Here is a 26,762-nt window from a genome sequence, read left to right on the forward strand (position 1 = left end):
CCCCCGTGTTACTGGGTAGAACAAAACAAAAACAAACAGAGCGAGAGGGGCCAGAGACGCTCGGCGCCAGCGGTAGAGGCGGAGGAGGGGGCTCAGACCGGCGGACCAGGGATCTGGGCAGGTGGCGGCGGCGGCAGTGGCCGGAGGGGTCAGTACCTGCGGCGCGGCTCGCACGCTCGGGAGAACCGCGCCGTCTCCCCCAGCCCAGGTCTCCTCGGAGGCAGCCGCACGTTGGGAGGGGGAGGGGGCGTGGAGGCCGCGGCCGAGCCCGGTCCGCGTGGGTGGGACAGGGGTCTGGCCGCCTCGTCCGAGCCCCGCAGGCCTGGCCGCGCCCGCCCCAACGCCCGGGCTGCGGAGAGCCGGCCCCGCTTCTCCCCTTCTGGGCCCGGAGCGCGGCGGCGCCGGCCCACACCCCCGTTCCCCTTCCCCTCCCAGCCGGGCGCGCGGCGCGAGCTTCGGCGAGGGGCCCCTGCTCGTCCCCGCGGAGGCCGAGGTTTCATTTTAATTTGGGCGAGGAGGCGTTGGGAGGCGCGTTTCTGGCCTAACCGAGGTTTGCACCCTCCCCGCCCCCCCGGCCTCCTTGGAGGCCCTCTGAACAGGCGACCCCCGGCCCGGCCCACCCAGACTCGGGCCCTGGCCCTTGGCGCCCCGGAGCCCCGGCCCGGCCCAGCACCCCCGGGGGCCGGCGGGGCCTGCGCCCGCCGCAGGGAAGCGGGCCCCGCTGCTGAGGAAGGGGCCGCGCGCGCCGGGGTTGGGGGTGGGGGCGGCGCTGGGAAGTGCACGCGCGCCCGCCGCCCAGCCCTGCGCCAACTTCGCCGCGCCGCTCCTCGGGCAGAGGCTTGGGGTTTTTCCCCCCAGTTTAAATGAAATCTTCCAGAGAAAACAAAGACAGGAAGTGAGCCCCCTTTCTGTGAAAAGCATGGTGGGTCTGTTGCATTTGTCAATTTGGTGCTGCAACGTACACGAGGAGGGTTGTTTTTTTTTTTTTTTTTTTTTTTGCGAGAGCTTCAGAACGGTCTGCAGACGTCAATATCGCCCTTCTCCTCGTGTCCTTGTGAGAACTGGCTACGTAGCCAGCAACGGTGTACTATCTACAGATGATCGAAACGATTAAAAATGCAGCTTCCCGAGGAAAAGAAAAGCCACCGCGTGTTTTGACGCGTGTTTTTACTGTTGAGTTTTAGAATTTTGGCCTCCTTGCTCATGTAACGCTTTTTAGGAAACCGCCACGTAACTTTTTAAAAAAGGAACCACTGCAGATGTGCTCTAAATTTAATTATCGATGTTTATGCTCTAGTCTTCCTTAATAATGTTTATTAAATTCCTTAATATCTCAGCAGGCACCTTTGAATTTTATTTTGATTAGTTTTTCTGTTGTAGTAAAAATAGTTGCTAGGAGTGCAAAAAAAATGACACGGATATTTTCTGTACTCAACTTTGCATCATTCTGGTTAAGTAATTTTAGCTGGTTTTAAGTTGCTGACTAGCTGTGATTGTAGTCCTGGAATGAATACAAATAATTTTCTAGTTAACATGGACTAAACTTGACTCCCAAAACTGTCGGAATGGTTAATCAGGTATAGTTTCAGGAAATAGATTTTTGGGGCAGTGGGATGGGTGGGTCAGTCTCTCTTTAGGGAATGTCTTGGCAATTGAATACTTAAGATTGTATGTTTTTTTGAAACACGTTGGAGAAATGAAAACGGTTTCATTTCAGCCTTAATTTTGTCTAACTTACATTCATAGTTTTGTATTCTTATTGGAAATTAGTTCTGTAACAGTATACAGGATGTGGGATTTAGATTTTTTGCTTTATATTTTCTTAAATTTGGGGCAAAAATCTTAAGGATTGGGCAAAAATTTTCAGGGTTGTTAAACTTTAAAAACCCTACTACTTTGAGGACTAAAGACATGGAACATATCTTTATCCTCTAAACTCTTAAAAAACGTGTTTGCTATCAAGTGTGACTGAGTTCTTGATTGCATTATCATTGCCTGAGGACACAGTTGGCATTTTTTTTTTTAATGATTACTTGATAAAAACAAACTTGGTAAATAATAGGTGATAGTCATTACCTGATCATTTTCTTTGCGCAACTGAATGTCTTCTGTATAATAGTTTAAAATAAATACTATTTTAATGTTTGAAAAGCAGTATTTCAAAATTTGATACAAAAACAGTAGTCTGTTTTAACCCTAAAAAGAATCTTCCTGTGGGATACTAAAATCTTGTATTGAACTTGTGCAAATTGGACTGGATTTAAAAGGTCTAGATTTTAATCCTGATTTTTCCACAGAGCAACTCTCTGTGGACAGATCACCTACCTTCTCAGATCTGTTTAATTGTGTGCAGAGTGGAGTACCTACCTCAAGACTGTTCTGAGAGGTATATGAAATAATGCATGTGAAATTCTTTTTGAAATATAAAGGACTTTGTAAACATCAGTTATAATCACTTTATTTCCTCTATTAGCTAGGTTCTGCAGAAAAATTTTCTCCATTATAACAAGTATGAAAGACTTTAATGTAACAAGTGTACAAAACTGCATACATGTAACATTTTCAGTTTACTATAACAGAAATGAAACATAAGCATTTTCAGCCATGGAGGACACTAAATGTTTAGGTTTGCAAACTATATTTATTCCTATATGTATCTTTACGTATACATTTTTAGGTTTTTTTTCCCCCTTAAATCCAGAGTTGGTGGGAATCACGATATTAAAAGGTATTTATAGCGAATCACATATCTTTATTCTAAGTAGAATTAGTGGTGTCACCATTTTGTTAATTTCTGAAGCAACATATTAACATTTTAGTAGCCTAAGGATTATGCCATATTAAGAAGTTTCTAATTTTAACATGAGGTGTGTTTAGTTTTACGAAATAATACCCTTTTCTGGAGAAAAGGGCTATAAACTTTTAAGATGTTAAAATAGTATATATTGAAGAATTTAAAAGTCAATTTTACTTTTGAGTCCCAGGAAGCATCATAGATCATTTTAAAATGACATTGAATAGTTATATGAGAAAGATATGTTTTTCTGTAGTTCATTAATTTGTATATTCATAAGAGCACACTGCTAGTGAAATGATTGTAAATAACTGTAATTTTTTATATCTAACCTTTATGACTTAAACAGATTAATACTGTAAACCACAGTTTGAAAAATATTTCCAGAGAGATTCTGAAATCATACTTGGTTATAGTTTCTGGAGAATAGTTCTCATGAAAATATATTTTGATAGCCTTTCTTTCAAATAACATTGGGTTAATATCACTGTTAAGTGTCTAAATAAAAGATAACCAATCTCATCAAAATCTTACATCCAGCATTAGTAAATTTTAAGCCATTTTGAAACTGAAGTCTAAAATACTGAGATGCTAATGTCATGGTACTTATTCCTTTCTAAAGTAGGTAAGATTTTTAAAAATCCATTTTTCAAGCTATAACAATAATACTCTTGTGTTGGAAAACACCAGTTAAAAACTTTCTCCCAATCTCAAAGTCTTAGAACAATAATTATAGATACCTACATGACGAAATGTCAGAAATATCTGTCATCAGATATGTTGTAGTTTGAAAAGTAACACAAACATGATATTTTCGATCAAACAAAAGTATGTTGTTTATATTTTGTAGTACTCATAATTCATTGGTAGCAAATTATTTAATATGTATATCAGATTAATTATGAAGCCTGTTATTGCTAAAAATTTCAAGTGTGCGTATACTGCTCTAACTTGAAGTAAACATGTATAGCAATATCTTTTAATTCTAAGTTAAAGGGGTGATTTGCACATCCAGAAATACAGGCTTTTTTTTGGACACAGATACACCTGTCAAGAAGATTGAAACTAAATGTTATTTAGGCTAAGATGTCTCCGAAAGTAAATTGAACTCTTTAAAAAAAAAAATGGAATTATGTGGTAATTTTTTTTACAGTGTAATTAAATTGAATTGACCTTATTTATATCAGCTTGGAATGTATGAAACTTTTTTTTCTTTTTAAAGAAAGATTCCAAAGGAAGATTTCCGTTTGGTAATTTAATTAGTGCAAGTGAGATTAAAGGAACAATGGATGTAGAAAATGAACAGATACTGAATGTAAACACCACAGGTAAGTATTACTATCTTGAACCTTCACTGTATTATGAGCTAGTTTCAGGCAATATGAAATTTTATGAAAACAGGATCTTAAGACTACCTTTACTTTAAAAACCATCTTGTTTATGCTATAAGAAAATAGGTCATGTTATTTTTAAACTTAAATTTGTGATTCTTATTTTTATAGAAATCCATCACATCCTTATTTTTCTGCCTGTCTTTTCACATTTCATAATTCTGTTGTCCACTATTTGTAATAAACTATTACGCAGAATGTATAATAGTGAACCTGCTCATTAATATTTTCACATGAGCTAGTCAGTGATTTCTGCAACATCAGCTATTATTGCTATCTTTTGATATCTTTACTAATAATTTATATTTTAGAAATTACCTATGAGTATTTTCCCTTGTTATGATATTTCAATAGCAGTTATAAAGATTTTTTTTTTAAATAGATGTCTAAATGCTGAGTAACTCAGACAACTTTAAAGGTATTTTTAGCTTTCAGAATCTTTGTAGAGGGTTAATTATGATTTTGAAATATTCTGAATAGTGAGCACTTTTCATCTTAGTATATTTTAGAAAATTCTTTGTTTTATAATTTTATTAATATTGAAAAAATCTCTCATTTCACTTTTTAATACAGCTTCATATTTCAGTTACTAATTCACCGCACTGTTGTGTACAAGTTGTATAGCTTGCTTTGATCTGTAAAAAAGTTTAGCACTAATGTTTTTGCTTTTTTTAATCTTTGAAGTTGAAACTTTTTTACCATTTTGTGTTGACAAATCTGTTTAAAGTACTAGAAAACTATAGTTGAAAAAAATTGCTACAATAATTATTTTGAAGCTGCTATGTACAATAGCTACATGAGTATTGTACCTTTTTTTTAGGATTATAAATGGGTATCATGCTCATTCTTCATTGAGGTGAGGAAGGTAATAATACAGTTTAAGAATATATTTCACATGTAGGTGGTAATTTTTAAAAAATAATTTATATTTTTAAAAAATGTATTGGAGTAACATTGGTTAATAACAGATTTCAGGTATATGAGATTATAGTTGAACATCTGTGTACTTTATTGCATGCTTCTCACCCAAAGTTTATAGTTTCCTTCCTTTACCATATGTTTGACACCCATACCCATTTCTCCTTCCCTAACCCTCTTTTCCCTCTGGAGCCACCATTTTATTGTCTGTATCTATGAGTTTGTATTTGTTAGTTTACTTTTTTTTTTATATTCCACATCTGAGTGAAGTTGTTGAGTTTTTTACCTTTTCTGTCTTTCTTACTTCACATAGCATAATACACATAAGTTTATCTGTGTCGTCATAAATGGCAATATTTCATTTTTTATGGATGAATAATATTCCATTGTACACACACACGCAGACACACATTATATCTGGTAATTGCTGCTTTTCTACACATAGCCATTAGCTATGTGTGCTTATCAAGCACTTGAAATGTGAATTATCTGAATTGAGATGTACTGCAGGTACAAAATACCAAATTTCAAGAGACTAAGTATGGAAGAAAGAAGGTAAAATACTTTAGTAACTTTTTGTATTGACTAACCACATGTTGAAATGATCTAACAGATCTATTAGATTAAATTAAGTATGTTAAAATTAATTTTACCTGTTTTTTTTAATATGGCTACTAGGAAATTTAAAATTACATATTTGGCCTGCATTTTATTTCTGTTAGGTAGCACAGTTCTAAGTTTTATACTTTTTTTGTTTTCTGACTAAAGCAAGTTCTAGTTGTTTGTTCTTGATGCCTCAATAAGTAATACCATAAAATAAAAGACTCACAGTTCTTCAATACTTGCAGTAAATTCTTCCTGTAGCAAATAGTTAAGTTAGACAGACTAGTGTACTAATTTCAACTTCTACTTTTACCAACCTTGTTAATTTGGGGAAGTAGATTATTTGCTATGACCTTCAGTGTCCTCATGTGTAAAACTGAGGTATAAATACCCTCTCCCAAGGTTTGTTATTAAGATATAGTGTCATTCCCATAACACATATTATGTTTGTAACAAAGGAAAATGTGCTAATATTGTTAATTCTTATTATGCCACTCAGTGACCAGTAATTGAAAATGTGATTGGCGCAGTGGTAATACGGGTAGAATTGGTGACCATTGAGATGTCAGAGAATTCAGAAAAATGAGTTAGTACACAGAAAATTTTGAATTCACTGCATTCCATACTCAAGTTTTTAAAAATCTTTAATTTTGGTTTTCTCAAAGAGCATAGTGGTTCTGGAACCCTAAAGCTTAGGTGAGTAGCGAAATATAAAAGAGCAATTGCTATAAACATGGATTAAAAAATGTAAAGTCTAATAGATAAAATATACCTAGATCTGTCTACTGCTTCAGACTCACATACATATTTGAAAAGATACTAAAGTTTTTGAAAAAAAGAAACTCAAGTATGGGAAATGTTTAAATTGAATACTTTAGTACTCCAAAGGACAGTTTAAGTATTTTAGTATCCCTGGCCCAGGGATAACTAAATTAGTAGCTTTGATTTACAGAGTTTAAGAGCAAAGCCTAATTTAATGTCTGTCAATTGATTTCCACAAATATGATTTGATAGTATGGAGGATATTCTCCTAGGTGCTAAGCAGACAAGTACAGCTCCTCTTTTGAGCTTATTTGGAAAAGCAGGACTGCCATATAAAAAGAAAAGTGATTTCTGTGATGTGGTGAATGAGCAGTGTGTGAGCATATTATTGTGGCTAGAATTGCTAGGAAAGTTTTAATGGAGGAGGTAAGACTTGAGCTATATTCTAAAGGATTTTGGTAACTGAAAGGAGCTGTGAGGATGACATTCTCAACGGGAGACCATTGGGAACTTCAGATACGTTGCTGTCTTTCAGGGAGTAATGCACAAATCTTAGTTAGGCTGGAAGATTTTCAGAGGATGATTAATATGAGTCAAGTTTGGAGAGATGAATTAGGACTTTGAGATGATGACTTTGAAAGCAATGAACATTTCAACAGTAGTCATGTGATCACTTTATTTGCCAAATCCCTTTCATGTTCTTCAGATTAGTAATGTTTACTAAATATCTAATTAATCATAAGATGTTTAAGAAGTTATCTAAACATTTTTAGCCAGTTTCCTTATCTGTATAAATGATGTAATAAATAGCTCTCACACTTGTGGATAAATGACAAAGTGCCAACACAACACCTGATAAATAATAGGCATTCTGTAAATATTTGTTTATCTTCCTCTCTTTCAAGTTTTCTTACTATCTCCAATTGCTTAACTCTCAGCTCACAAAAGCCTAAAGGTTTTATATTTAGTGTTTATATTAATATATATTTTATATTTTATGATCTAAGTACGTGAGATAACATGCTGTCATTAAACTTTGTTCATTAAGAGTCAATGCCTTAGTTTACGTTCCACGATAATGTGAAAAGTAATCCTATTTACTTGTCATTTATTAGATTGAACCATATAAAATTGCCAATTTGTGACCATCATTGACCTACAAAAATAGTAATTTCATGTGATTCAACCTGATATAACTAGTATAACATTAAATAGTTAAAATACTTACTTAGGATTTTCTTTCTTCATTTTCCTCTTTAAGATCCTGATAACTTAAGTGACTCTCTCTTTTCTGGTGATGAAGAAAATGCTGGGACTGAAGACATAAAGAATGAGATAAATGGAAATTGGATTTCGGCATCCTCCATTAGTGAAGCTAGAATTAACGCCAAGGCAAAAAGGCGACTACGGAAAAACTCATCCCGGGACTCTGGCAGAGGCGATTCAGTCAGTGATAACGGAAGCGAAGCCCTTAGAAGTGGAGTAACTGTACCAACCAGTCCGAAGGGAAGGTTACTAGATAGGCGATCCAGGTCTGGGAAAGGAAGAGGACTACCAAAGAAAGGTTGGTATATACCATACCTAAAGAACAAATGGGAAAAAAGATTGTCTGGTTTCTTGTAATACAGTTTTCTTCTTCTAGGAATGAGAGAAATTTAAACAATAATGAGATTTATGGTTTGTATTTATTTTTACATGGTAATCTGAGGATCATCCCACTTTTTCTTTACGTTGAGCCTTTCTTTGTGTTTCAAAAGATTTAATTTTCTTGAGCAGAATTTTTTTATTTCCAGCAAAGTACACAGTGATGTTTTTCAGTTATGAATTGTGCATGTACTCTCTAACTTTGCTAGAAAGAAATAGGGTTAGGAATTCATTATATCAGTTGTCTAATGAATCTAATTATGTCCATTGCAAAGTATACATGATAAATTTGATTGGTAATATCTGTATAAGAATTGTAATGATTATATAGTTCTCATACCGAATTTCCTTTAGCTCTATTTATTTTGCGTACTGGAGTTGAATGCTTTGTTTCACTGCCTGATCTCCAGTGCCTGGAGTGGTAACTGGCAAATTAGGTACTTAAATTTTTTGCTGAATGAGGCATTTCTCAGCTTTTGTCTGTAATAGATTTTGATAAAAATTTAGAGATTTCACCAGCTTTTGAATGATAGGAGTTTCAATTTGTAACCTAGAATTCTCGCAAAATGTTTTTTCTGCTGTGTCCAAAATTGTTATTCTTGTCGAATGGCTCTACAATCACTGGCTGGATCAAAATGGAACCTGGTTCTCAGATTCTGTTTTGCTCTGGTGGGACAGACTATACTCTAGGTATAAAATAAATACCTCCAAAAAATATTGGCGATACTGCAAATTTCTTTTAACATAATTCAATATATTGAGACAGAAAAATATTTCAGTAAGTTTATCTAGAAAAGCAGCTTTGAAAGTTGAAATTGTTAAACTTCTGGTCGGCTTGCATGTAGGAGTAGAGAGAAATAATGATTAGTGCTGTTAATACTTAAATAGCAATTAGATATTTTTAACATAGCTAGTTGCAAAGTATAGTTTGAAATGTACTTTTATATTTAAAAAGTATTTGACTTTAAAACATCATGGTCATGGTTCTTCTTCATTAATTTCTTGTTGAGTTTTCTATGCCATCTCTTACTGGCTCAACATACTTTTTTGGTCTCAAGAAATGTCAAAATTTAGAGCTAAACTGTAATATCATCTCTCTTGAGTTCCCTGGTACAGCTGTTTTTCTGATCTTTGTTTTGTTTTTGCTTTTATTTTAAAGTAGCTGCCTTTTTAGTTTGAACTTTATAAGCTATAACTTGATGTTTATGAAATATACAGTATCTAACCATTACTGAAAAAACAGTGATCTGAATAAATAAGGGATTTAAAGTATAACTCTCAACTGGAAAAAAAACTAACAGAAATTAGTTTTTTAGCTGTTATTTTAGTTGACATCTGAACATCTAGAATTATTTCAGATTGCTCTTAAATTTAATTTATGAACTTTGAACTTTCTGCTCTCTCAATTCTAAACTTTTTCAGGCGGTGCAGGAGGCAAAGGTGTTTGGGGTACACCTGGACAGGTATATGATGTGGAAGAGGTGGATGTGAAAGATCCTAACTATGATGATGACCAGGTATTAGTGTTTTTATTTTTTAAACATATATTTAAATTCTTAAAAGTTTTTTGATTTCGTGTTTATAATTTGTTCATACGTTTGTCAAATCAGATACTCTATAACTGTCAAGTCATATATATGACTATAGGTAGTGTGTGTAATGTATATGTACATAGATCAGTATGTGTATGTCACATATATACTTAGTACCATTGGGCTTTTAGGCCAATTTTAGATTAGGAAACCAAGTTAACAGTAGTAACATATGTATAATTTTCATTTGGTTTCTGAAGCGAGTCAAAAGTAGATCTTTATAGTTTACCTAGATTATCAAGTTGAGTATTTTTCAGTAAATTCTTTTGGGTTAATGTAGTTTCTGTAGTAATGAGACTTGAATATATATTTTTTTGAACATCATAAAAGACTTGTAGTTATTAAACTTTTAAATATTACTGTTTAGGATGGTAACTAATTTGAAATGTGAATCTTTTTTCTAGAGCATGCTGAGAATGTAAATTTTTAATAGACTATACATTTTTTAGTTGGAAAATTTCTAACTTATACAGTGGTAGAATGGCATAATGAATCTATTTGTACTCATCTTCCAGCTTCACCAACTTTAATAATTAATGTAACTTGTTTTGTCCTGTACCTGCATTTACTCTTCCTCCTCCCCATTCCCCACAATTCTGCATAAAGTATTATCTGTACAAGATGCGGAGATGAAAATTTTAGACAAATTATCAGGGTATATATTAGATTGTTTTTGTGTATTGTTTGTATGTATGTACTTATCTGTATTAGCTAAGTTGGACTTGGAAATATTTCTAAGAGAGCATGAAAAATATATTTTAAAACTGGTAGGATTTAAATACTATAGAATCTTGGCTAAATATTCTAATTTTAGTATATAGTCTTCAAGTATATCTGTTTAGACTGAAGCCAGCCACTAGTTGCATATGAACATTTCAGTGATTTCACAGAGGAGAAGAGATAGAAGATTAATGGACATTAATCTTTCTTCTTTTTGAAGTTTCAGTTTAATAGTGCTTTTCCTTAGAGCATTTTTAGTCACTGTAACATAGATTTTTGTTATAGGGATTTTTATTATGGTAATAATCATCATGAAGGCTTTGGTTCCTAATTCGTATTTTTAAAACATGAAGTTTTGATGAAAGTACTAGGTAAGATAGGAAGCCGTCTTAAAGCTTTTTGGTCACTCAAAGATTGATTTATGAGAGATAAAGAATTAGGATATGAGGGATGAGGAGCAAGTCATATTATATATATTTGTTGTGGTTAGTGGTTTTAATCTATCTATTGATTTATTGTGTTCACATTTTGTAAAAGAACAGAGACAGGTTCCATTTTTATATAAGTGATCAAAGCATGTAGTATGTCCTCTATCCCTGAATTGGGATTACTAACTAGTTAGAATATAAAATTATAAAACAATTTCAGTTTATCTGAAGGTTTTTTCTTTATTCCCTTCCAGGAGAACTGTGTTTATGAAACTGTAGTCTTGCCTTTGGATGAAACGGCATTTGAGAAGACTTTAACACCAATCATACAGGAATATTTTGAGCATGGAGATACTAATGAAGTTGCAGTAGGTTTAAAGTTGCATATAAATTTATTTCATACAGGAGAGAAAGCACTATTAATAGCAAAACATATCTGAATGATCTTGGATCATTGAATAAGTTTAAGCATTTTCTTTTACATAAATGAATTTCTAACTAAGAAATGGAGTAAAATTTCATGAATTTATACCAGTTCTTAACCTATGTAGGATCTGATGAGGGCTATGTACCATTGTTTCACTGAATAATAACACAACACAATATTTTAATCACTTTTATAATTAATAGTTTATAAAATATAATTTTAACAACTTCAAGGCATTTATGGACTTTCCGAAGTCTCTTGAGGGATCTCTGTTCAAAATGCTTAACTTAGTTCCATTTTTTTGACACTTAGTTTAATGCTTAGGAGTAGGATAAAATTTTTACTCTGTCCAAAAAAGAATACAGATAAAGGTTTGAAAAGGAATGTGTACGGAAACTAAGACTGCAAATGTGATCATTTGTTATGGGAACATTTACTGTGTTATAAATTGTTCATAAAGTAAATCTAAAAGGGTAAAATAAAATTACTGGTTTGGTTATTAGGATTACTAACATAAAATTGCAACTCTCTAGAAGATTTTTATAATTTAGATCCTTTTAATTCAGACTGGGCTTTCTTGGTTTGTCTGATACCATGAGGTACGATATCTTTCGATTTGTAGGATTTGAATATAAAACATTTGTTCAGTGCATACCACGTGGAGAAATTTGTAATAGGTGGCTCTTGCCCTTTTGAAGCTCAGTGAAGTGAGGAAAATTATATATAAACATTATTAAAATGTAACATATTCTATTGTAGAGGAAGAATTTAAGTCTTATGAGAGCAAGACTGTTGGAATCATCTTATCTACCTAGCATGGAACCAATAGTATGCTGTGTTTTTATTAACTGAGTAGTATAGTACTGTGAGCAGAGTGTTCTGGAACATAAAATGGAGAGTAATAGAAGAGATGATTCTGAGCCATCTAAGTATGGTTAGGCGTTTGCCAGGGTAAGACGGCTGGAGAGGGTTTTCCAGGAAGGAGGATTATCGTGTTTAAAGGCAGTGAATTAGCTGTTCAGGCGCAGTCCAGGAGATGAAATGGAGTGGGAAGAGACTACTAATAAGGACACTAGTTAGGTGCCTGTGAAAATAGTTCTGGCACTTCTTTAGTAGTATACCATGATTTAAGTATTCTGAGAAAACTAAATAAAAAGGAAGGCACTTTAAGTAACTGAGTTAGAAATTAATCTCTAGGGTCAAACTGCCTCTGTTCCACTTCCAGCTTGGCTGCTCCGGCTGTGTGCCTTCAGCAAACACTTAAGTTTTTTCGTGTTTTGTTTATGTTGAGTTTGGTGATAATAACTCCTTCAAAGAGTTGTTTTGAGTAAATAAGGTAAAGTAGCTGTTACAATACCTGCCTGATACATTATCAGTGGTTAATAAATATTAGCCACTGCTGTTATATTTTTAATAGGAAATTTTAACTTTATCTCAGCATTTAAAACAATACCACTTAATAATAATGATTTAAGATCTTGTATTAAGCTCTATGTGAAACTATGAAGTAACTTTTGTGTGAAGAGAAAGCTTTAATGAAAAGTAGAATATAAACAGCTTATGATAATGTAAAATGAATCTCTCTATAAATGCTCATAAAACAATATTCCTAGAAATAATATCAACAATTTATAAGGCAGAGGGTTAACTCCTAACACCAAACTTAGTAATAAAACTAGGTGTAATTCACGTTCTTGAGTTTACTTATGTTCAGACAGTTAAAGCTTGGCAAAGTGGGTTAATATTTAATTATATGCGCAGAGTAAGATGTATTTATCCTATTTCTCAAAATGTAACTGCTTCTCTAATTATTTCCAAAGAGGAATAGGTAAGGAGATATAGATCCAATTTTGACTTTTCAAAAATAGAATTATATTGACTAGAGGCAGTGACATAACCTTTTTTTTTTTTTTTTGACTAGGAAATGCTAAGAGATTTAAATCTTGGTGAAATGAAAAGTGGAGTACCAGTGTTGGCAGTGTCTTTAGCATTGGAGGGAAAGGCTAGTCACAGAGAAATGACATCTAAGCTTCTTTCTGACCTTTGTGGGACAGTAATGAGCACAAATGATGTAGAAAAATCATTTGATAAATTATTGAAAGATCTGCCTGAATTAGCATTGGATACTCCTAGAGCACCACAGGTTTGTATAATTCTTTTTGTTCGTTCTCTTCCCCCACTACCCTGCCACTTACAGAAATTATACATACTCCTAGGAAATTTTAGTAGATGAAATAGGAAAATATGGCTCGTATTTCCTACCATACAAAAATAGCCCTAGAACATTGTAGTGTATTTTTTACCAGCTGTTTTTTTTTCCCCAAACATTTTCATCATACTATAATTTTAAATCTAACTCCCCTCCCCCCCCCCGCCTCCATGCTTTGTATAGTTTTTAGGTCACTTTTTGCTGTCTGTATATTCTCTATTCTATATAGTTAATCTCTTTTATGAAATAGGATTTTTAAAATGTAGATTGTTAACTAATGTTTATTATAAAGATAATCATAAAACTATTCCCTTTTGTAGCTTTGTGAGGAAATAATTAGAAAATTCACAATTTATGCTTCTGTTTAAATTCTGTCCTCAAAGCTTTATACTTTTATTAGATTTAATATGTGCTGCCACCATAAATATGACTTTCTGGTTTGAAATTGAAAATGTGTGAAATTGTCGCTGTTTTATTTGACCAAAATTTTAAATCAAGGTAGGAGCACTTAAGCATTAATTTAGGAATAGAGTATAGGTTGGGTAATTCCTAAATGCTGTTTGTATTACTTTCTTATGAAAGACGGTAGTCTCTGTCAGGTATTGAGCTATGATTTAAACCTGGATTTTTTTTTTCCTTTTATGCTAATACTACCTTTAATAAAATGATTACATAAGTTCATATTCATTATAGAATTTTGGACAGATAAAAGCCAAAACAGGCCAGCAAAAATAATCACTATTAACATTTTGGTGTTAAATCTCCCATTCTACTTTCTGTGGGTATATATCAATGTATGGTTTTTATAAATTAGTACACTTTTTGTTCTAATAAAAAATGGAATCATACTGAAAGTGCAGTTTTGTAAACTTGATTTTTCTTACACCAAAAAATATGGTAAATATGTGGTAAATACATTTCCCTGTGGCCATATAGTATACCATGTAACTACCTTTATTTGGACGCTGAAGTTGTTTCTGATTTTTATAAAAAATGCTTTAAACATACTTTAAGATAAATATTTCTACACAATTTTTTATCAATAAGATAAACTTTAATCGAATAGTTTTTTGAGAAAACCTAGTCCATTTTTTTTTTTTTTCAGAAGAGAGGTTTCCCTTGACACTGTCTTTGACTTAACAGGTATTTTTGATCAAGTACTCTGTTTTAGGCAGTGTGCAAGGTGTTGAGGATTCATTCAGTAGTGAACAAAGCAGATGTGGACCTCTCTCCGATGGCACGTAATTTCAAGGTTAAGATACGGGAGTGTATGCCAAGTATAACTAGTAGGTGCTAAGTAGATATTTTTTGAGTATTCCAACATGTCTTAGGTATCGACTGTGTAGCTTAACCAGTTTTAATCATTTATGTATTTAGATATTGTGCCCTATAAAGATTTATGTTAGATTTTTATATATAGCTTTTTTTTTCTTATTATAGTTGGTGGGCCAGTTTATTGCTAGAGCTGTTGGAGATGGAATTTTATGTAATACCTATATTGATAGTTACAAAGGAACTGTAGATTGCGTACAGGCTAGGTAAGTAAATTGCCTACTTCGAATTTCAAAACAATGTAAACTTCTACAGGATTCTGTTGAAATGACACTTGAATTAATCAGACATAATGGACATCTATTTGTCATCTGTGTGTATTCTCCATTGTTAAAACAAAATTAAGAGGTTATTGGCATGACATAATAGGAAGAAGACAGTACTGTGATGCAGAAGTTCTGGGGTTTTCTATTTTCATGTCAAGCCACTCTTCTCTGGGCCTCAGTTTCCTTATTTATAAAATGAAAGGATTGGACTTCAGAGTGTTCTTTAAGGTCCCTTCAGGTTTTAGCATTTTGTAATTATTTAATATTCTAATAAGATGGACAGTTATTAACAAAGGAGCCAGCCCCATTTTCAATTTTGTATTTATCTGCTGTAGAAATCTTAAGAAATAATGTTTTTCATGCTTGTTCTTTGGCATAATTATAAACCAAATGTGATATCTGGGAGTTATGCTATATGATTTTTTATAACTCCTAGAAACTTAGAATTGGACTTAGCCATGTCTAAGGTTTTCTGAGGTGTTGTTAATTTAATTTTCTAGGACCACTTCAGGTCATAGTGGAATGGTCACCTTGGTAGGAAAGCATGGATCTAAGTAAAGTTTTATGTGAAATGTTTTTTCTCAGTATAGACCACTTAATTTCCGATGCCATTAGATTTTTATTGACTGAGGAATGGAAATAATGGAGTATGAGAATATTTAATATGAGAAGCAACTTTTTTTGCCAACTTTTTATTTTGAAATAGTTTATTAAGAATTGTGAATTTTAGATTGCTTTTATGTTATGTGAAAGCTTTTTGTGGATATGTTGTTCTCAATTTTATTCATAATTTGGTCAACCTGAAGCATGTCCAAGTGTCAAAATTACATTTATCTATTAATTTATTTGTAGAGCTGCTCTGGACAAGGCTACTGTGCTCCTGAGTATGTCTAAAGGTGGAAAACGCAAAGACAGTGTGTGGGGTTCTGGAGGTGGGCAGCAGTCGGTTAATCGCCTTGTTAAAGAGGTAGCTATTGGGTATTATTTTTAAGTTAATTTACATGTATTTGTCTAGCTGGTATTTTTGTGGATAGAAATTAGGTTCAGTTTTACAGCTATAAATGGAAAATTGAATAATGTTTGTATGTGTGGCTTTACATTATATATTTTCTGCTATGAATTAAGTAATAATTATATAATTGTTACGAAATTTGTATGGTTTTTCTGACTTAAAAATGAGACTGTTAAAAGGACTTTCTTGAATAATTAGAAGCTGTGTATGAACCTCAAAGGAATGCATGTAGTCTTTTTTCTTATGTTGCTATTTAAAACTTTTCAAATACTATTAAAATAAGACTTTCTATTTTGTAGTTATACAGTAAACATCTCTTTTTATATGAGCAATTCGAAACCAGGTCATCTCAGGTTATAAACTAATGAATTACAAACACTATAGTAGGTCAGGGTGGTAGACTTTTATAAGGAGGTTCACTACAGGTGTGCATACTTTAAAAGAAAAAGTAATTGATTTATTCATTAAAATGCCATTTTTCTCTGGGGTTTTCTTTTCTTTTTTTTTTTTTTGGCAGTAAAATGATATTCTGTAGAAAGAAACCAGAAAAACGAATCTTATTTGCAGATTTTTAGGAAAATTAGATTTATAGTTTATGTGCTTCTGATTTTAGAGTATAATCTTTACTTAATATATTAATAATATGTATACTTAGAGTGTTAAGAACTTAAAATATAGTTAATGCATTGATTATTTTTGCTTTTATGTGTGTTTAGGTAAGTTGGCATTTGTAATATTATGATTTTAATAACTTTTTAAAAAATTAAAAAATTATTAGAAAAATTGAGGTATAAAAACAGTCAAGATACCAGGGCACTTTGGCAGAAAAATGAAATAAAAGTCACCAAGATTGGAAAGGAAGTAAACTATCTTTATTCCCAGCTGACATGATCTGTATACGGAAAGCCAGATGAATCTACACAAAAAAAGCAAAAAACCAAACGATTAACTAATAAATGAATTCATCAAGATAGCAGAATAAAAAATCAACATGTAGAATTCAAGTTCTATATGTTAGCAGTGAATGATTTGACATAAAATTAAGAAAACAATTACATTTACAATAGCATAAAAATTAAGATGCTTAGGAATAAGTATAACAAAAGAAATGAGAATCTTGTACGCTTAAAACCACACATTGAGAAAAATTAAAGACCTAAATGAATAGATATTCTATGTTTATGGATGAGAATACAGTATTAAGATGGTAATACAAATGACCCCAATTTTATGATGGTTTAACTTAATGATTTTTGAATTTATGATGGCACAAAAGCTATATGCATTCAGTAGAAACGGTACTTTGAATTTTGAATTTTTATCTTGAGCTAGTGATATATGTGGTATGATATAATTTCTCGTGATGCTGGGCAGTGGCAGTCAGATGATTTTGCCTAACTAAGCTAATGTAAGTTCTGAGCACATTTAAGGTAGGCTTAGCTAAACTATGATGCCTATAGGTTAGGTGTATTAAACGCATTTTTGACTGAGGACATTTTTAATTGATGATGGATTTATTGGAACGTAACCCTATAATAAGTCAAGGAGCATCTGTACTCCTCCAAATTAATATTTTGAGAAACTGCCAAACTATTTTCTGTTATGTAAATTATCTCAACAAAAAATGGTCCAGATGGGGACTTAGCAAGATGGCGTAGAAGGTAGTAGCTTTGTACATCGCCTCTTGTGACCACACCAGAGTTCAGGTGAAAACCACAGAGCAAGCAGAGTCGCCTGAGGTCTGAATGAAAAGAGGCACTACAACTAGGGAGAGAAATAAGAAATCACCCTGTAACAGTGAGAGGGCGCAGAGATGCAAGGCTTCCCCGTTTCACAGCACTGAGACAGAAGCTGTGACAGGTGCAGCCAGCAGGTGCAGACATTCCTCTTAAAAGGGCCCAGACTGTGAGCAAATTTTTGCAGTGATGGATTTGCACACTGAGCTTCAGTGCTGGGTCGGCTGCTCCGGCGTGGGGGTGGGGGGGGGTGCTAGGGACACATGGGGGAACTTGAGTTGTCAGACTTTGAGGCAAGGGCTAGAGGTGAGGCTTTCTCCCAGGCAGAATGCTGGCAGCATCCATTGTTCCTCTGTTAAGCCCTCCCTGCTCTCAGTATGCAGTCACAGGTGCCCACCATAGCTGAGATGTCATCAAACTGGATAACAGATGGCCCTACCCAGAGGATTTCCTGAAACTCTGCCCTTTCTAACATGCGGCCCTACCCAAGCCACATCCAGTGGTGTCCTCAGTGTGCCCTGTGCCCCTTGCTCTAAGTGTCATATTACTGGCACCCAGCCTTAGTTTCTGGTGTGACTTCTTGAGTCAACTGTAAGCACAGCACGGGTATCAGCCATTTGGAGATTGCTTGCCGAATATGATTAGGTAGCCCTGGAGGGGCACAGGCTGGAATTAAACTTGTACTCCAGCTGGACCCCTCTTCAGGGCTGTACCACTGGATACCTGTCATGGAACATCATGGTAATAAGACCAGGAGACTTAGGAGCTTTGCTTAGTACATAGAAACAGACACAGAAAGGCAGCCAGAATGAGGAGACAAAGAAGCATGTCCTACATGAAGGAACAGAACAGAGCTCCAGGAATAATGGAGTCAAGCAGTCTAACAGATGCAGAATTCAAAACACTGGTTGTAAGATGCTCAATGAATTTAGAAGAATAGATGAACTCATAGCTTTATCAAAGAATTTAACCCATAAAAATGGGGATGGAAATTATAAAAGTGAACCAGAAATGCAGAATATGGTGTCTGAGATGAAGAGTACATTAGAGGGCATCAGTAGAGTGGATGAAGCAGAGGTTCGAATCACTGATACAGAGGATGGGGTAGTGGAGGACAGCCAATCAGAACAGCAACAATAAGAAATCCAAAAAAAATGAAGTTAATTTAAGGAGATTATGTGACACCGTCAGGCTAACAACATTCACATCATAGGGGTACCAGAAGGAGAAGAGAGCAAGAAGTTGAAAACCTATTTGAAGAAATAGATGAAGGAACTAGACATACAACTCCAGGAAGCTCAGAGAGTCCCAAAAAAGATGAATTCAAAGAGGCCCACAGCGAGACAACATGATAATTAAAATACCAAAGGTTAAGTACAAAGAGGATCTTAAAAGTAGCAAGAGAAAAGCAGTTAGTTACCTACAAGGGAGCTCCCATAAGACTGGCAGCTGATTTCTCAAAGAAATTTTGCAGGACAGAAGGGCTTGGCACAAACTATACAAAGTGATAAAAACCCAGGATCTATAACCAAGACTCTCCAGTGAAGCTATCATTTAAGAGTCAAAGAAACAAATAAGGAGTTTCTCAGGTAAGAAAAAGCTCTAGAGTTCATCACCACCAAGTCAGCATTACAGGTAATGTTGGAGAGAGTTCTTTAAGAGGAAAAAATATGTAGCAAAGACATGACTAAAGAATGGCAGCAACAACATATTTATCAACAAGTACTTAAGATGGAAAAGAATTAAGTGCTCCAAGCAATAGATAGGGTGGCCAAATGGATAAGAAAACAAGATTTTACATATACTGCCTACAAGAGACTCACTTCAAATTAAAAGACACAGACTAAAAGGGGTTGGAAAAGGATTGTATGATAGACCTAGATGGTATTGTGCTGAGTGGAGTAAGTCAGATAGACATACCACATGAGTTCATATACATGTGTAATCTAAACAAAAATAGAAACAAATTCATAGATACAGAGAATGTTTTGAGAGTTACTAGATGGGTGGGGAGTCGGGGAGTCGGTGAGAAAGGGCAAAGAGATTGAGGAATACAAATAGATAGTTAGAAAATAGTCATAGAGACATAAAGTATAGCAGAAGGAATATAGTCAATATAATAATATGTTAGAGGCAGAGGGGTACTAGATTTATCAGGGTGATCAATGGGAATTATGTACATGTCTAATCCCTGTGCTGTATAACTGAAACTAATATTGTATACCAACTGTAATGGAAAAAACTTACTGAATTGAACAATGTAAATATGAGCAACTAATTGTCTATTATATTTCAATAAAGCTGTAAAAAAAATGGTCAGGATAAAAATTGAAACAAAACTACCAGTATTTGAGTTTGAGATTGATACTATTTGGATATTCATTTACTTTTATATGGAAGGACTAGTTGGACAAAGAGGACTTTTAGAGATGTATACACGTATTTATAAATCTTGGGGAAGATTCAAATACTTGTTACATAACAAAGTTTGAAAACTGATAGAATTTAATGTATAATTTTAAAGTGAAAATTTTATTCAGATGACATGCTTTAAATATTTATTTTCTGAATCATAATAGGATGTATTCTGTCGGTCAAATTTTACTTTACATTTTATGAAATACATTGTAGAAGTATGAAATATGAAGTAGAAGATAAATGAGATTATTTTTTTTAGTCAACATAGAGCATCCACTAGGTGAAAAGGTGGTTTTAACAGGCACTGTATAGAGAAGAACATTCCTAGTTGAAGTTCTTTTGCTGAAAGTCTTTTCCCTCCTTTCTCTGGAGCCATAGAGATGATACTGTACAAATTTCAACAAGAAAGACAAGACTTGCCTCTTGAGCTGTAACTGGAAGTTGAATTACTGACATATGTTTTATATAATGGGTTTCAAGTCTTCAGTTGTAGAGGAAAGAGAAACTTTATGGAAATCTTCACCCTGTTTAGTAAAGCCTTGATATATCATTTTGGGGGGGGATCCCAGTGCACTTTAAAGTCATCCTGATGGAAGTGTGAGAGTTTGTGCCACTCTAAAAGTTCATTTTGAGACTTTCAGTTAGTGCCCTCTAGTGGTTCCTTGTTTTACAGGGAACATTGAATTATGGTCCCAACTCAGGCTGTGTACACCTTAAGTCTACACGTAGATTTCAGTGATTAAGGCATGTGAACAGTGTATTGTCTTTATAATTATGAACCATTTAAAAATTGGGGATTTACTTTTTAATTATGGAAAAATTGTTATGATAGTATCATGTCAAGTTTGTTCTTAGATAGCTGTTTATATATAAACTATTTTATCATGTAATGAGATGAGGGTAAGTATATCCTTTAGGAAAAGCACATGTTTTTTAAAAAATCAGGAATTCTAACACATCTCCATTTTTAAATGTAATAGATTGATATGCTGCTGAAAGAGTATTTACTCTCTGGAGACATATCTGAAGCTGAACATTGCCTTAAGGAACTGGAAGTACCTCATTTTCACCATGAGCTTGTATATGAAGTAAGATTACTTTGACACTCCCAAGAGAATTATTAAATGTTCCTTTTTGTACCATAGTACTTAATGCTTCTTTAATAATGTATATGTTTTTATTTTTAAAAATTAACATTAAGGGAGAAAGTTTTTAAATTTTTATGACTATAGTTACATATTAGAGAAAAGGAATCTGATAACTCTTTTAGGAGTGGTCTCATAAATTAATGACCAAAATTAATTCATTCAATTTTTAGGCCATTGTAATGGTTTTGGAGGCAACTGGAGAGAGTACATTTAAGATGATTTTGGATTTATTTAAATCCCTTTGGAAATCATCTACCATTACTCTAGACCAAATGAAAAGAGTAAGTATAACATTATTTTGAACAATTTTTAGGCTTATACCTTAAGTATATAATGAATTGTTAATGAAATTATTTTTTATATGTGTTCAGTAGTATCATGCCTATAGTTTTGCTTTAATGGCAGTGTTTATGTTTGAACTTTTTGCAGCCATTTCTTGGAAAGTAATACTTCGATGCTTTTTTTAACCTATATTTTTAGAAGTGTGATATGTTTTCTTACTCAAGAGTTCTATTTCTAAGATATAATGTCTATTTTATATCTAGAAACATGAATTTTTAACAAATTACACTTTAAAGTACTTAATTTACTCCTGTTTAACATTTTATGCATTGTTATTAAAATGTTGGTGAAGTTCTTAGTTGCCTTTTATTTTTTAAAAATGTAGTAAATGTATATAGAGAATTAGATGGGAAAGCCTGATGTGTGCCTGAAGGTATTTTGAGAGAACAGTTTTAAATAAAACATTCTGTAACATATGTACCTATTAGCTGTACTTTTCAAGGTTCAGGTGTGTCTTCAGTCTTACATAAACATTTGGCCTTAATAAAGCTTGATGACAGTGATGAATTGTATGGCATTAGGTATTGTATATGAACTAACAATCCTGTATATAATTTCATTGTTTCAGGGTTATGAGAGAATTTATAATGAAATTCCTGACATTAATCTGGATGTCCCACATTCATACTCTGTGCTTGAGCGGTTTGTAGAAGAATGTTTTCAGGCTGGAATAATTTCCAGACAACTCAGAGATCTTTGTCCTTCAAGGTACTTAGTTATTACTTTCTCAACATAAAATACTGCCTGGGATGCTTGGGAAGGCTAAGCTTATTTTTTATTATTCCAGCTGAGTCAGAAAAATAATGGTATCTTCCTTGAAGGCACTCAAGAGTAAAAATCATCTTTTTTGAGTTTATGGAGAAACAAGGGCAGAGTTTTTTCCTACCCTCTTGTAAGTCTATACTGGACTACCTTGTGAAGCCACTCTAAGGAAACTAGTTCAAAATAGTTTAAATATTATTTCAGTGTAGATGGTATATATTATCACCAATAAGATGAGAAAATTGAGCCATAAGGAGCTGTAATGTACCTTTTCTAAGGTCACACATGCTTGAGGCCCAGAATGAATCCAGACCTTTTCTCGCTTCAGAGATCTAGGCTCATTCATCCCTGTACTCTCTGTTGCTTCCTTTTGCTCCTTCATAGAATGGAGAATTGGGGCTAATTGTATCTTATCTCACTAGAAAGTGTGTGTGTGTGTGTGTGTGTGTGAGATTTTTTGGTGGTATTATATTTGTGCTACTAGGATCTCTCACTTTTTGGCCTTTTGGCTAAGATCAAGTGTAGGACCTAACTCTTTAGTAGTACGATGAATTTTTTTGTTGTGGTTAAAGCTTATAGTGAAGCTTATAATGTAACCAGTATAAAAGTTTCATAATAGCTAAACTTTTTTATGTACATTTTAAGTTTTGTAATTTTTATCAAAAAATTTCTTAAGCTTTGCATATTTCTATTTAAGTGCATTTTGTTAAATCTCAGAAGAATACTTCCTGGTAGTCACCTTTGCTCCAGAAAGTAGGGGCCATTAAGAAAAGAAAAAGAATGGTGGAAGATACAGTTTAATGGCATTGATAAAAATGTTTGAAAATGTAGGTCTGTAATTGCTGATGGCACCCTGTACTGATGTCCCAAGTATACTTATCAGTAAAAACTGCCAATTTTGGCAGGACTTCTTGCCAGTTACTGCTTTGTTCCCCAGTTTGATCTCCTAATACCATAGTCTGTATCTTTATGTTCACGAAAATATAGCTGGTTCTCAGTGTGAAAAGTGGTCAACACCTCAGCACTGGCTTTTTAAAAGTTTTTCAGCCTCTGTTTAGAGGTCTAACTGGTTGTCTAGATTGCTTTACTCTCAAGTATCATTTGAGGAGTTTCCTAAACTTTCTATGTATACCATAGAACTTTAACTTTCTACTCTCTCTCCTTTTGCTTATTTGGGTGCAGTGCACATTTGTGTGTGGTCTTAAATGTTTGTGTGTGTTGGCCTAGGGTCAGAGAGCAAGGGCCAATTCTGCCCAAGCTGTTTTCCACCTACTGCTTTAGGTTGCTGGTCACCTGTTCCTCCTGGGCTGTTGTTACTACATATAGCTAGTGTGGTTACAGTACAGAGCAAGGCTGCTTGAGTTTGAAATAGCTGGAATCTCAAAACGAAGCATAGACTGGAATTAATTGGATTCTGATTTATTTTTTTCATATTCAGATTATGGCTTTTCTACATCTGAAAAATAATTTTTAAAATAACTTAAACATGGATATTTTGATAGGTTCCATAGCTCTCGTTTGCATAATTCCAAATCATGCTGTTTCTACTTGACTCCCTGTTTAGCTTTCAAATATTAATAGCATAGTAAAAATAAATCTTAAATTTCAAAATAGCAAATGATGATTGCCCTATTTATATTTTAATTTTTTTACATGACTCCATTTGGACAGTGAACTTATTTCAGTAAGCTTTTGTTCAACTAAAAAACTGCTCAAATTAGCAGTTCAGTTGATATGCTGACTATATCCTAGGATTATGCAGCAGGGAAAGTCTTTTTCAAAAGATTTATAGGCATAGATTTCTTTTTAAACAAAATCCTTGAAAACAATGAGTAAGCTAGGAAATACTACATTTTTAATTTTTTAAATTGACAATAGTCAGAATTTATGTCTGTTTCATGTTTATGTTCTTTGCATTACAGGGGCAGAAAACGTTTTGTAAGTGAAGGAGATGGAGGTCGTCTTAAACCAGAGAGCTACTGAATATAAGAACTCTTGCAGTCTTAGATGTTATAAAAATATGTATACCAGTTGTAAGAGTTGTTAGCACAGATTTTTTTCTTTTCTTTTTTTTAAGCACTTGTTTTGGGTACAAGGCATTTCTGAAATTTTATAGACTTACATTTAAGGGGAATTGTTAAAGGAAGTTTTTTGTTTGTTTTTTTTGTTTTGGTTTTTTTTTTTTTTTTTGGTATAAAGTAGGGACAGAAAACGTAACCACTTCTTAAGTGGAATATTCTCATAAGCTACCTTTTATAAGTGCCATGTTTATGACCTAATCATTCCAAGTTTTGCATTGATGTCTGACTGCCACTCCTTTCTTTCAAGGACAGTGTTTTTGTAGTAAAATCACTGGTTTATACAAAGCTTTATTTAGGGGGTAAAGTTAAGCTGCTAAAACCCCACGTTGGCTGCTGCTGTTGAAATACTGTGCTTTGGGAGTAAAAAAAAAAAAAAATATTTCTTTGTCTTAAAGAATTTTAAGAAAATGAGTTAGTCATGAGACTTATTCACCTTTCCAGGGAACATATTGATTGGTCTTAAAGACTAGACAGTTAAGTAAATGGTGGCTGGAACATCTATTTTTCTACAAAACTGGAAAAATGAACCCGGTTTTAGAAGAATGTATGACAAAATAAAACATGTGAAGCAGTGTTGATTCTTTATTGGGAGTACATTTATTTTAGGGTTTTTAAAAAACATTTCACACAGCAAAATTTAAATCATGTAAGGGAGCATATTTAAACCTAGTAAATTTAAAACTTTGTTCCTTACAAACTTTTAAATCAAAAGTACAATAATAATTTCTTTTAATATTATACTTGGGAAATGCATGCATGCTTATTTGCTTTTTGATTTTTTATAGTTTTAATGAAATTTCTAAATACATATTACCTTTCATCATTCTTAAATTTATTATGGAATAATGTTTGTGTTATAAAAAATTATTCTTCAAAGACTCAAAATTTTACACTTAGAAAATGGGAGCTACCAAGAACAATTATCTAATGAATGATCACATTTTTAACCTCTTTTGCAAAGATCCTTAATTACTCAGCAAGGCCTTAAGGTCTTTACTAATTTGTCTATTATTGACTGCAGCAAACCAACCAAGAATTATATTCAAAATTTACAAAGGTATTCTTAGGAATATACTTACTACAGGTTTAGGTAGTCTTTCAGAATTAGAACCACAAATTGAATGTTCATATTTACCTCCTGGGCGCTTTCAAGCCCATATAACTTTCCATTTTTAGGATTTTAATTGTGTTTGATAACCTGGATGATAAAGGTAACCAGTAATTCATTAAGTCCTTAAAATCAGCATAATTAAAAGCTCAGGTGAGCGTTTCTTAAAAAATAATTTTAATAGTTTGTCATTACCGGTAGGATTAGTTGGTCGTGCAAGATAAACATGACAGAAAATTCGTTTAAGAAGTTTTAACAATTCCACAATGCAAGATTAGAATGTACCTTAAGGTTCAGTTTTTAATTAATGTGTAAATAGTCTCTGAATATCAAAGTTACATTTAGTCATTTGTGCATAAGAATATTACCGATAAAACTAATAGGAATGATGAACAGTAATTTGCAGTTCAAACAAATTGGGTAAAACCCATAAAATTTGGGTTCAGAGCTTTAAAATTATCTTCAAACCAGAATGTTTAAATTCACAAGTTTCATTAGTCTTGGGTAGTTTTATATTGTTTACATAAATACTATCAGTTTTATTAACATATACTACTTTCAGCATACAGATAATTTTCTTGCTATTGTTAAAAGGTAGAGAGTGTTCTGTAGAAGTGCTAAGTTATCACTCAGTTATTTGCTGCTGTTCCTTTTCTGCCATTTCTTGTTGGCGAATTGTATCCTGTGCTGCTTGCTGCATTTTCTCCAGTTTTTCCAGAGTCAGAGATTTTAAGGGTAAAAGTTTGGGTTTACACAGCACCAGTGTGGTTATATCTTCCACAGACAACTGCCCTAAGTTTAAAAAGAAATAATTAGTTTGAGATAACCCAGTTTGGTGGTTTGGATCTGCAGGTAGAATGAAGGTCTAAAAACTTAATCTACTGTTAATGAAAACCTATTGTTCTCATAGCCCCTGTAACATTACTTCAATATAAAAGCAGCAGTTAGTACTAGGTAGTTATGAGAAAGACAGGTTTTGAACTTTCTACCTATTATTCTAAACTACCACAAGACATAACTTTTTGTGTCAGATGTTTAATTCGAAAAAAGATTTGGGAGAAACACATAG

General features: G+C 33.7%; 2 protein-coding genes across 8 annotated transcripts in view; one reads left to right on the forward strand and one right to left on the reverse strand.

The window, feature by feature from the left end:
• Positions 1 to 25,170, forward strand: PDCD4 (programmed cell death 4). 6 transcript variants are annotated; one of them, XM_016145717.2, is made up of 12 exons: positions 1 to 148; positions 4,021 to 4,122; positions 7,772 to 8,032; positions 9,535 to 9,629; positions 11,107 to 11,220; positions 13,201 to 13,422; positions 14,929 to 15,026; positions 15,939 to 16,053; positions 21,233 to 21,340; positions 21,571 to 21,681; positions 22,311 to 22,450; positions 24,427 to 25,170. In XM_016145717.2, the coding sequence occupies exons 2-12, from the start codon at positions 4,080 to 4,082 to the stop codon at positions 24,485 to 24,487; spliced, it is 1,368 nt and encodes a 455-aa protein (XP_016001203.1). In that variant the 5' UTR covers positions 1 to 148; positions 4,021 to 4,079; the 3' UTR covers positions 24,488 to 25,170. The 6 variants fall into 6 exon arrangements, with proteins under 6 accessions (XP_016001203.1, XP_016001202.1, XP_016001204.1 ...); XM_016145716.2 differs by having other exon boundaries at positions 6 to 148; positions 7,730 to 8,032; XM_016145718.2 differs by having other exon boundaries at positions 29 to 148; positions 4,017 to 4,122; positions 7,730 to 8,032.
• BBIP1 (BBSome interacting protein 1) overlaps positions 25,155 to 26,762 on the reverse strand; it is a 14,798-nt gene continuing 13,190 nt past the window's right edge. For both annotated transcript variants that reach the window (XM_016145727.2, XM_016145728.2), the window contains exon 3: positions 25,155 to 26,485. In XM_016145727.2, the coding sequence (XP_016001213.1) occupies positions 26,319 to 26,485 (167 nt within the window). In that variant the 3' untranslated portion in view covers positions 25,155 to 26,318. The remainder of the gene's footprint in view (positions 26,486 to 26,762) is intronic.

Source organism: Rousettus aegyptiacus, unplaced genomic scaffold, assembly GCF_014176215.1.
Source record: "Rousettus aegyptiacus isolate mRouAeg1 unplaced genomic scaffold, mRouAeg1.p scaffold_m13_p_6, whole genome shotgun sequence".
Lineage (NCBI taxonomy): Eukaryota > Metazoa > Chordata > Mammalia > Chiroptera > Pteropodidae > Rousettus > Rousettus aegyptiacus.

What these genes read in the sequence shown, in the direction of transcription:
- PDCD4 (XM_016145716.2), top strand. Translation starts at nt 4,080, where the DNA reads ATGGATGTAGAAAATGAACAGATACTGAATGTAAACACCACAG. An exon ending in CTCTAGACCAAATGAAAAGA is followed by an intron (nt 21,682 to 22,310) that starts GTAAGTATAACA and finishes TCATTGTTTCAG; the next exon opens with GGTTATGAGAGAATTTATAA. An exon ending in AGAGATCTTTGTCCTTCAAG is followed by an intron (nt 22,451 to 24,426) that starts GTACTTAGTTAT and finishes TTTGCATTACAG; the next exon opens with GGGCAGAAAACGTTTTGTAA.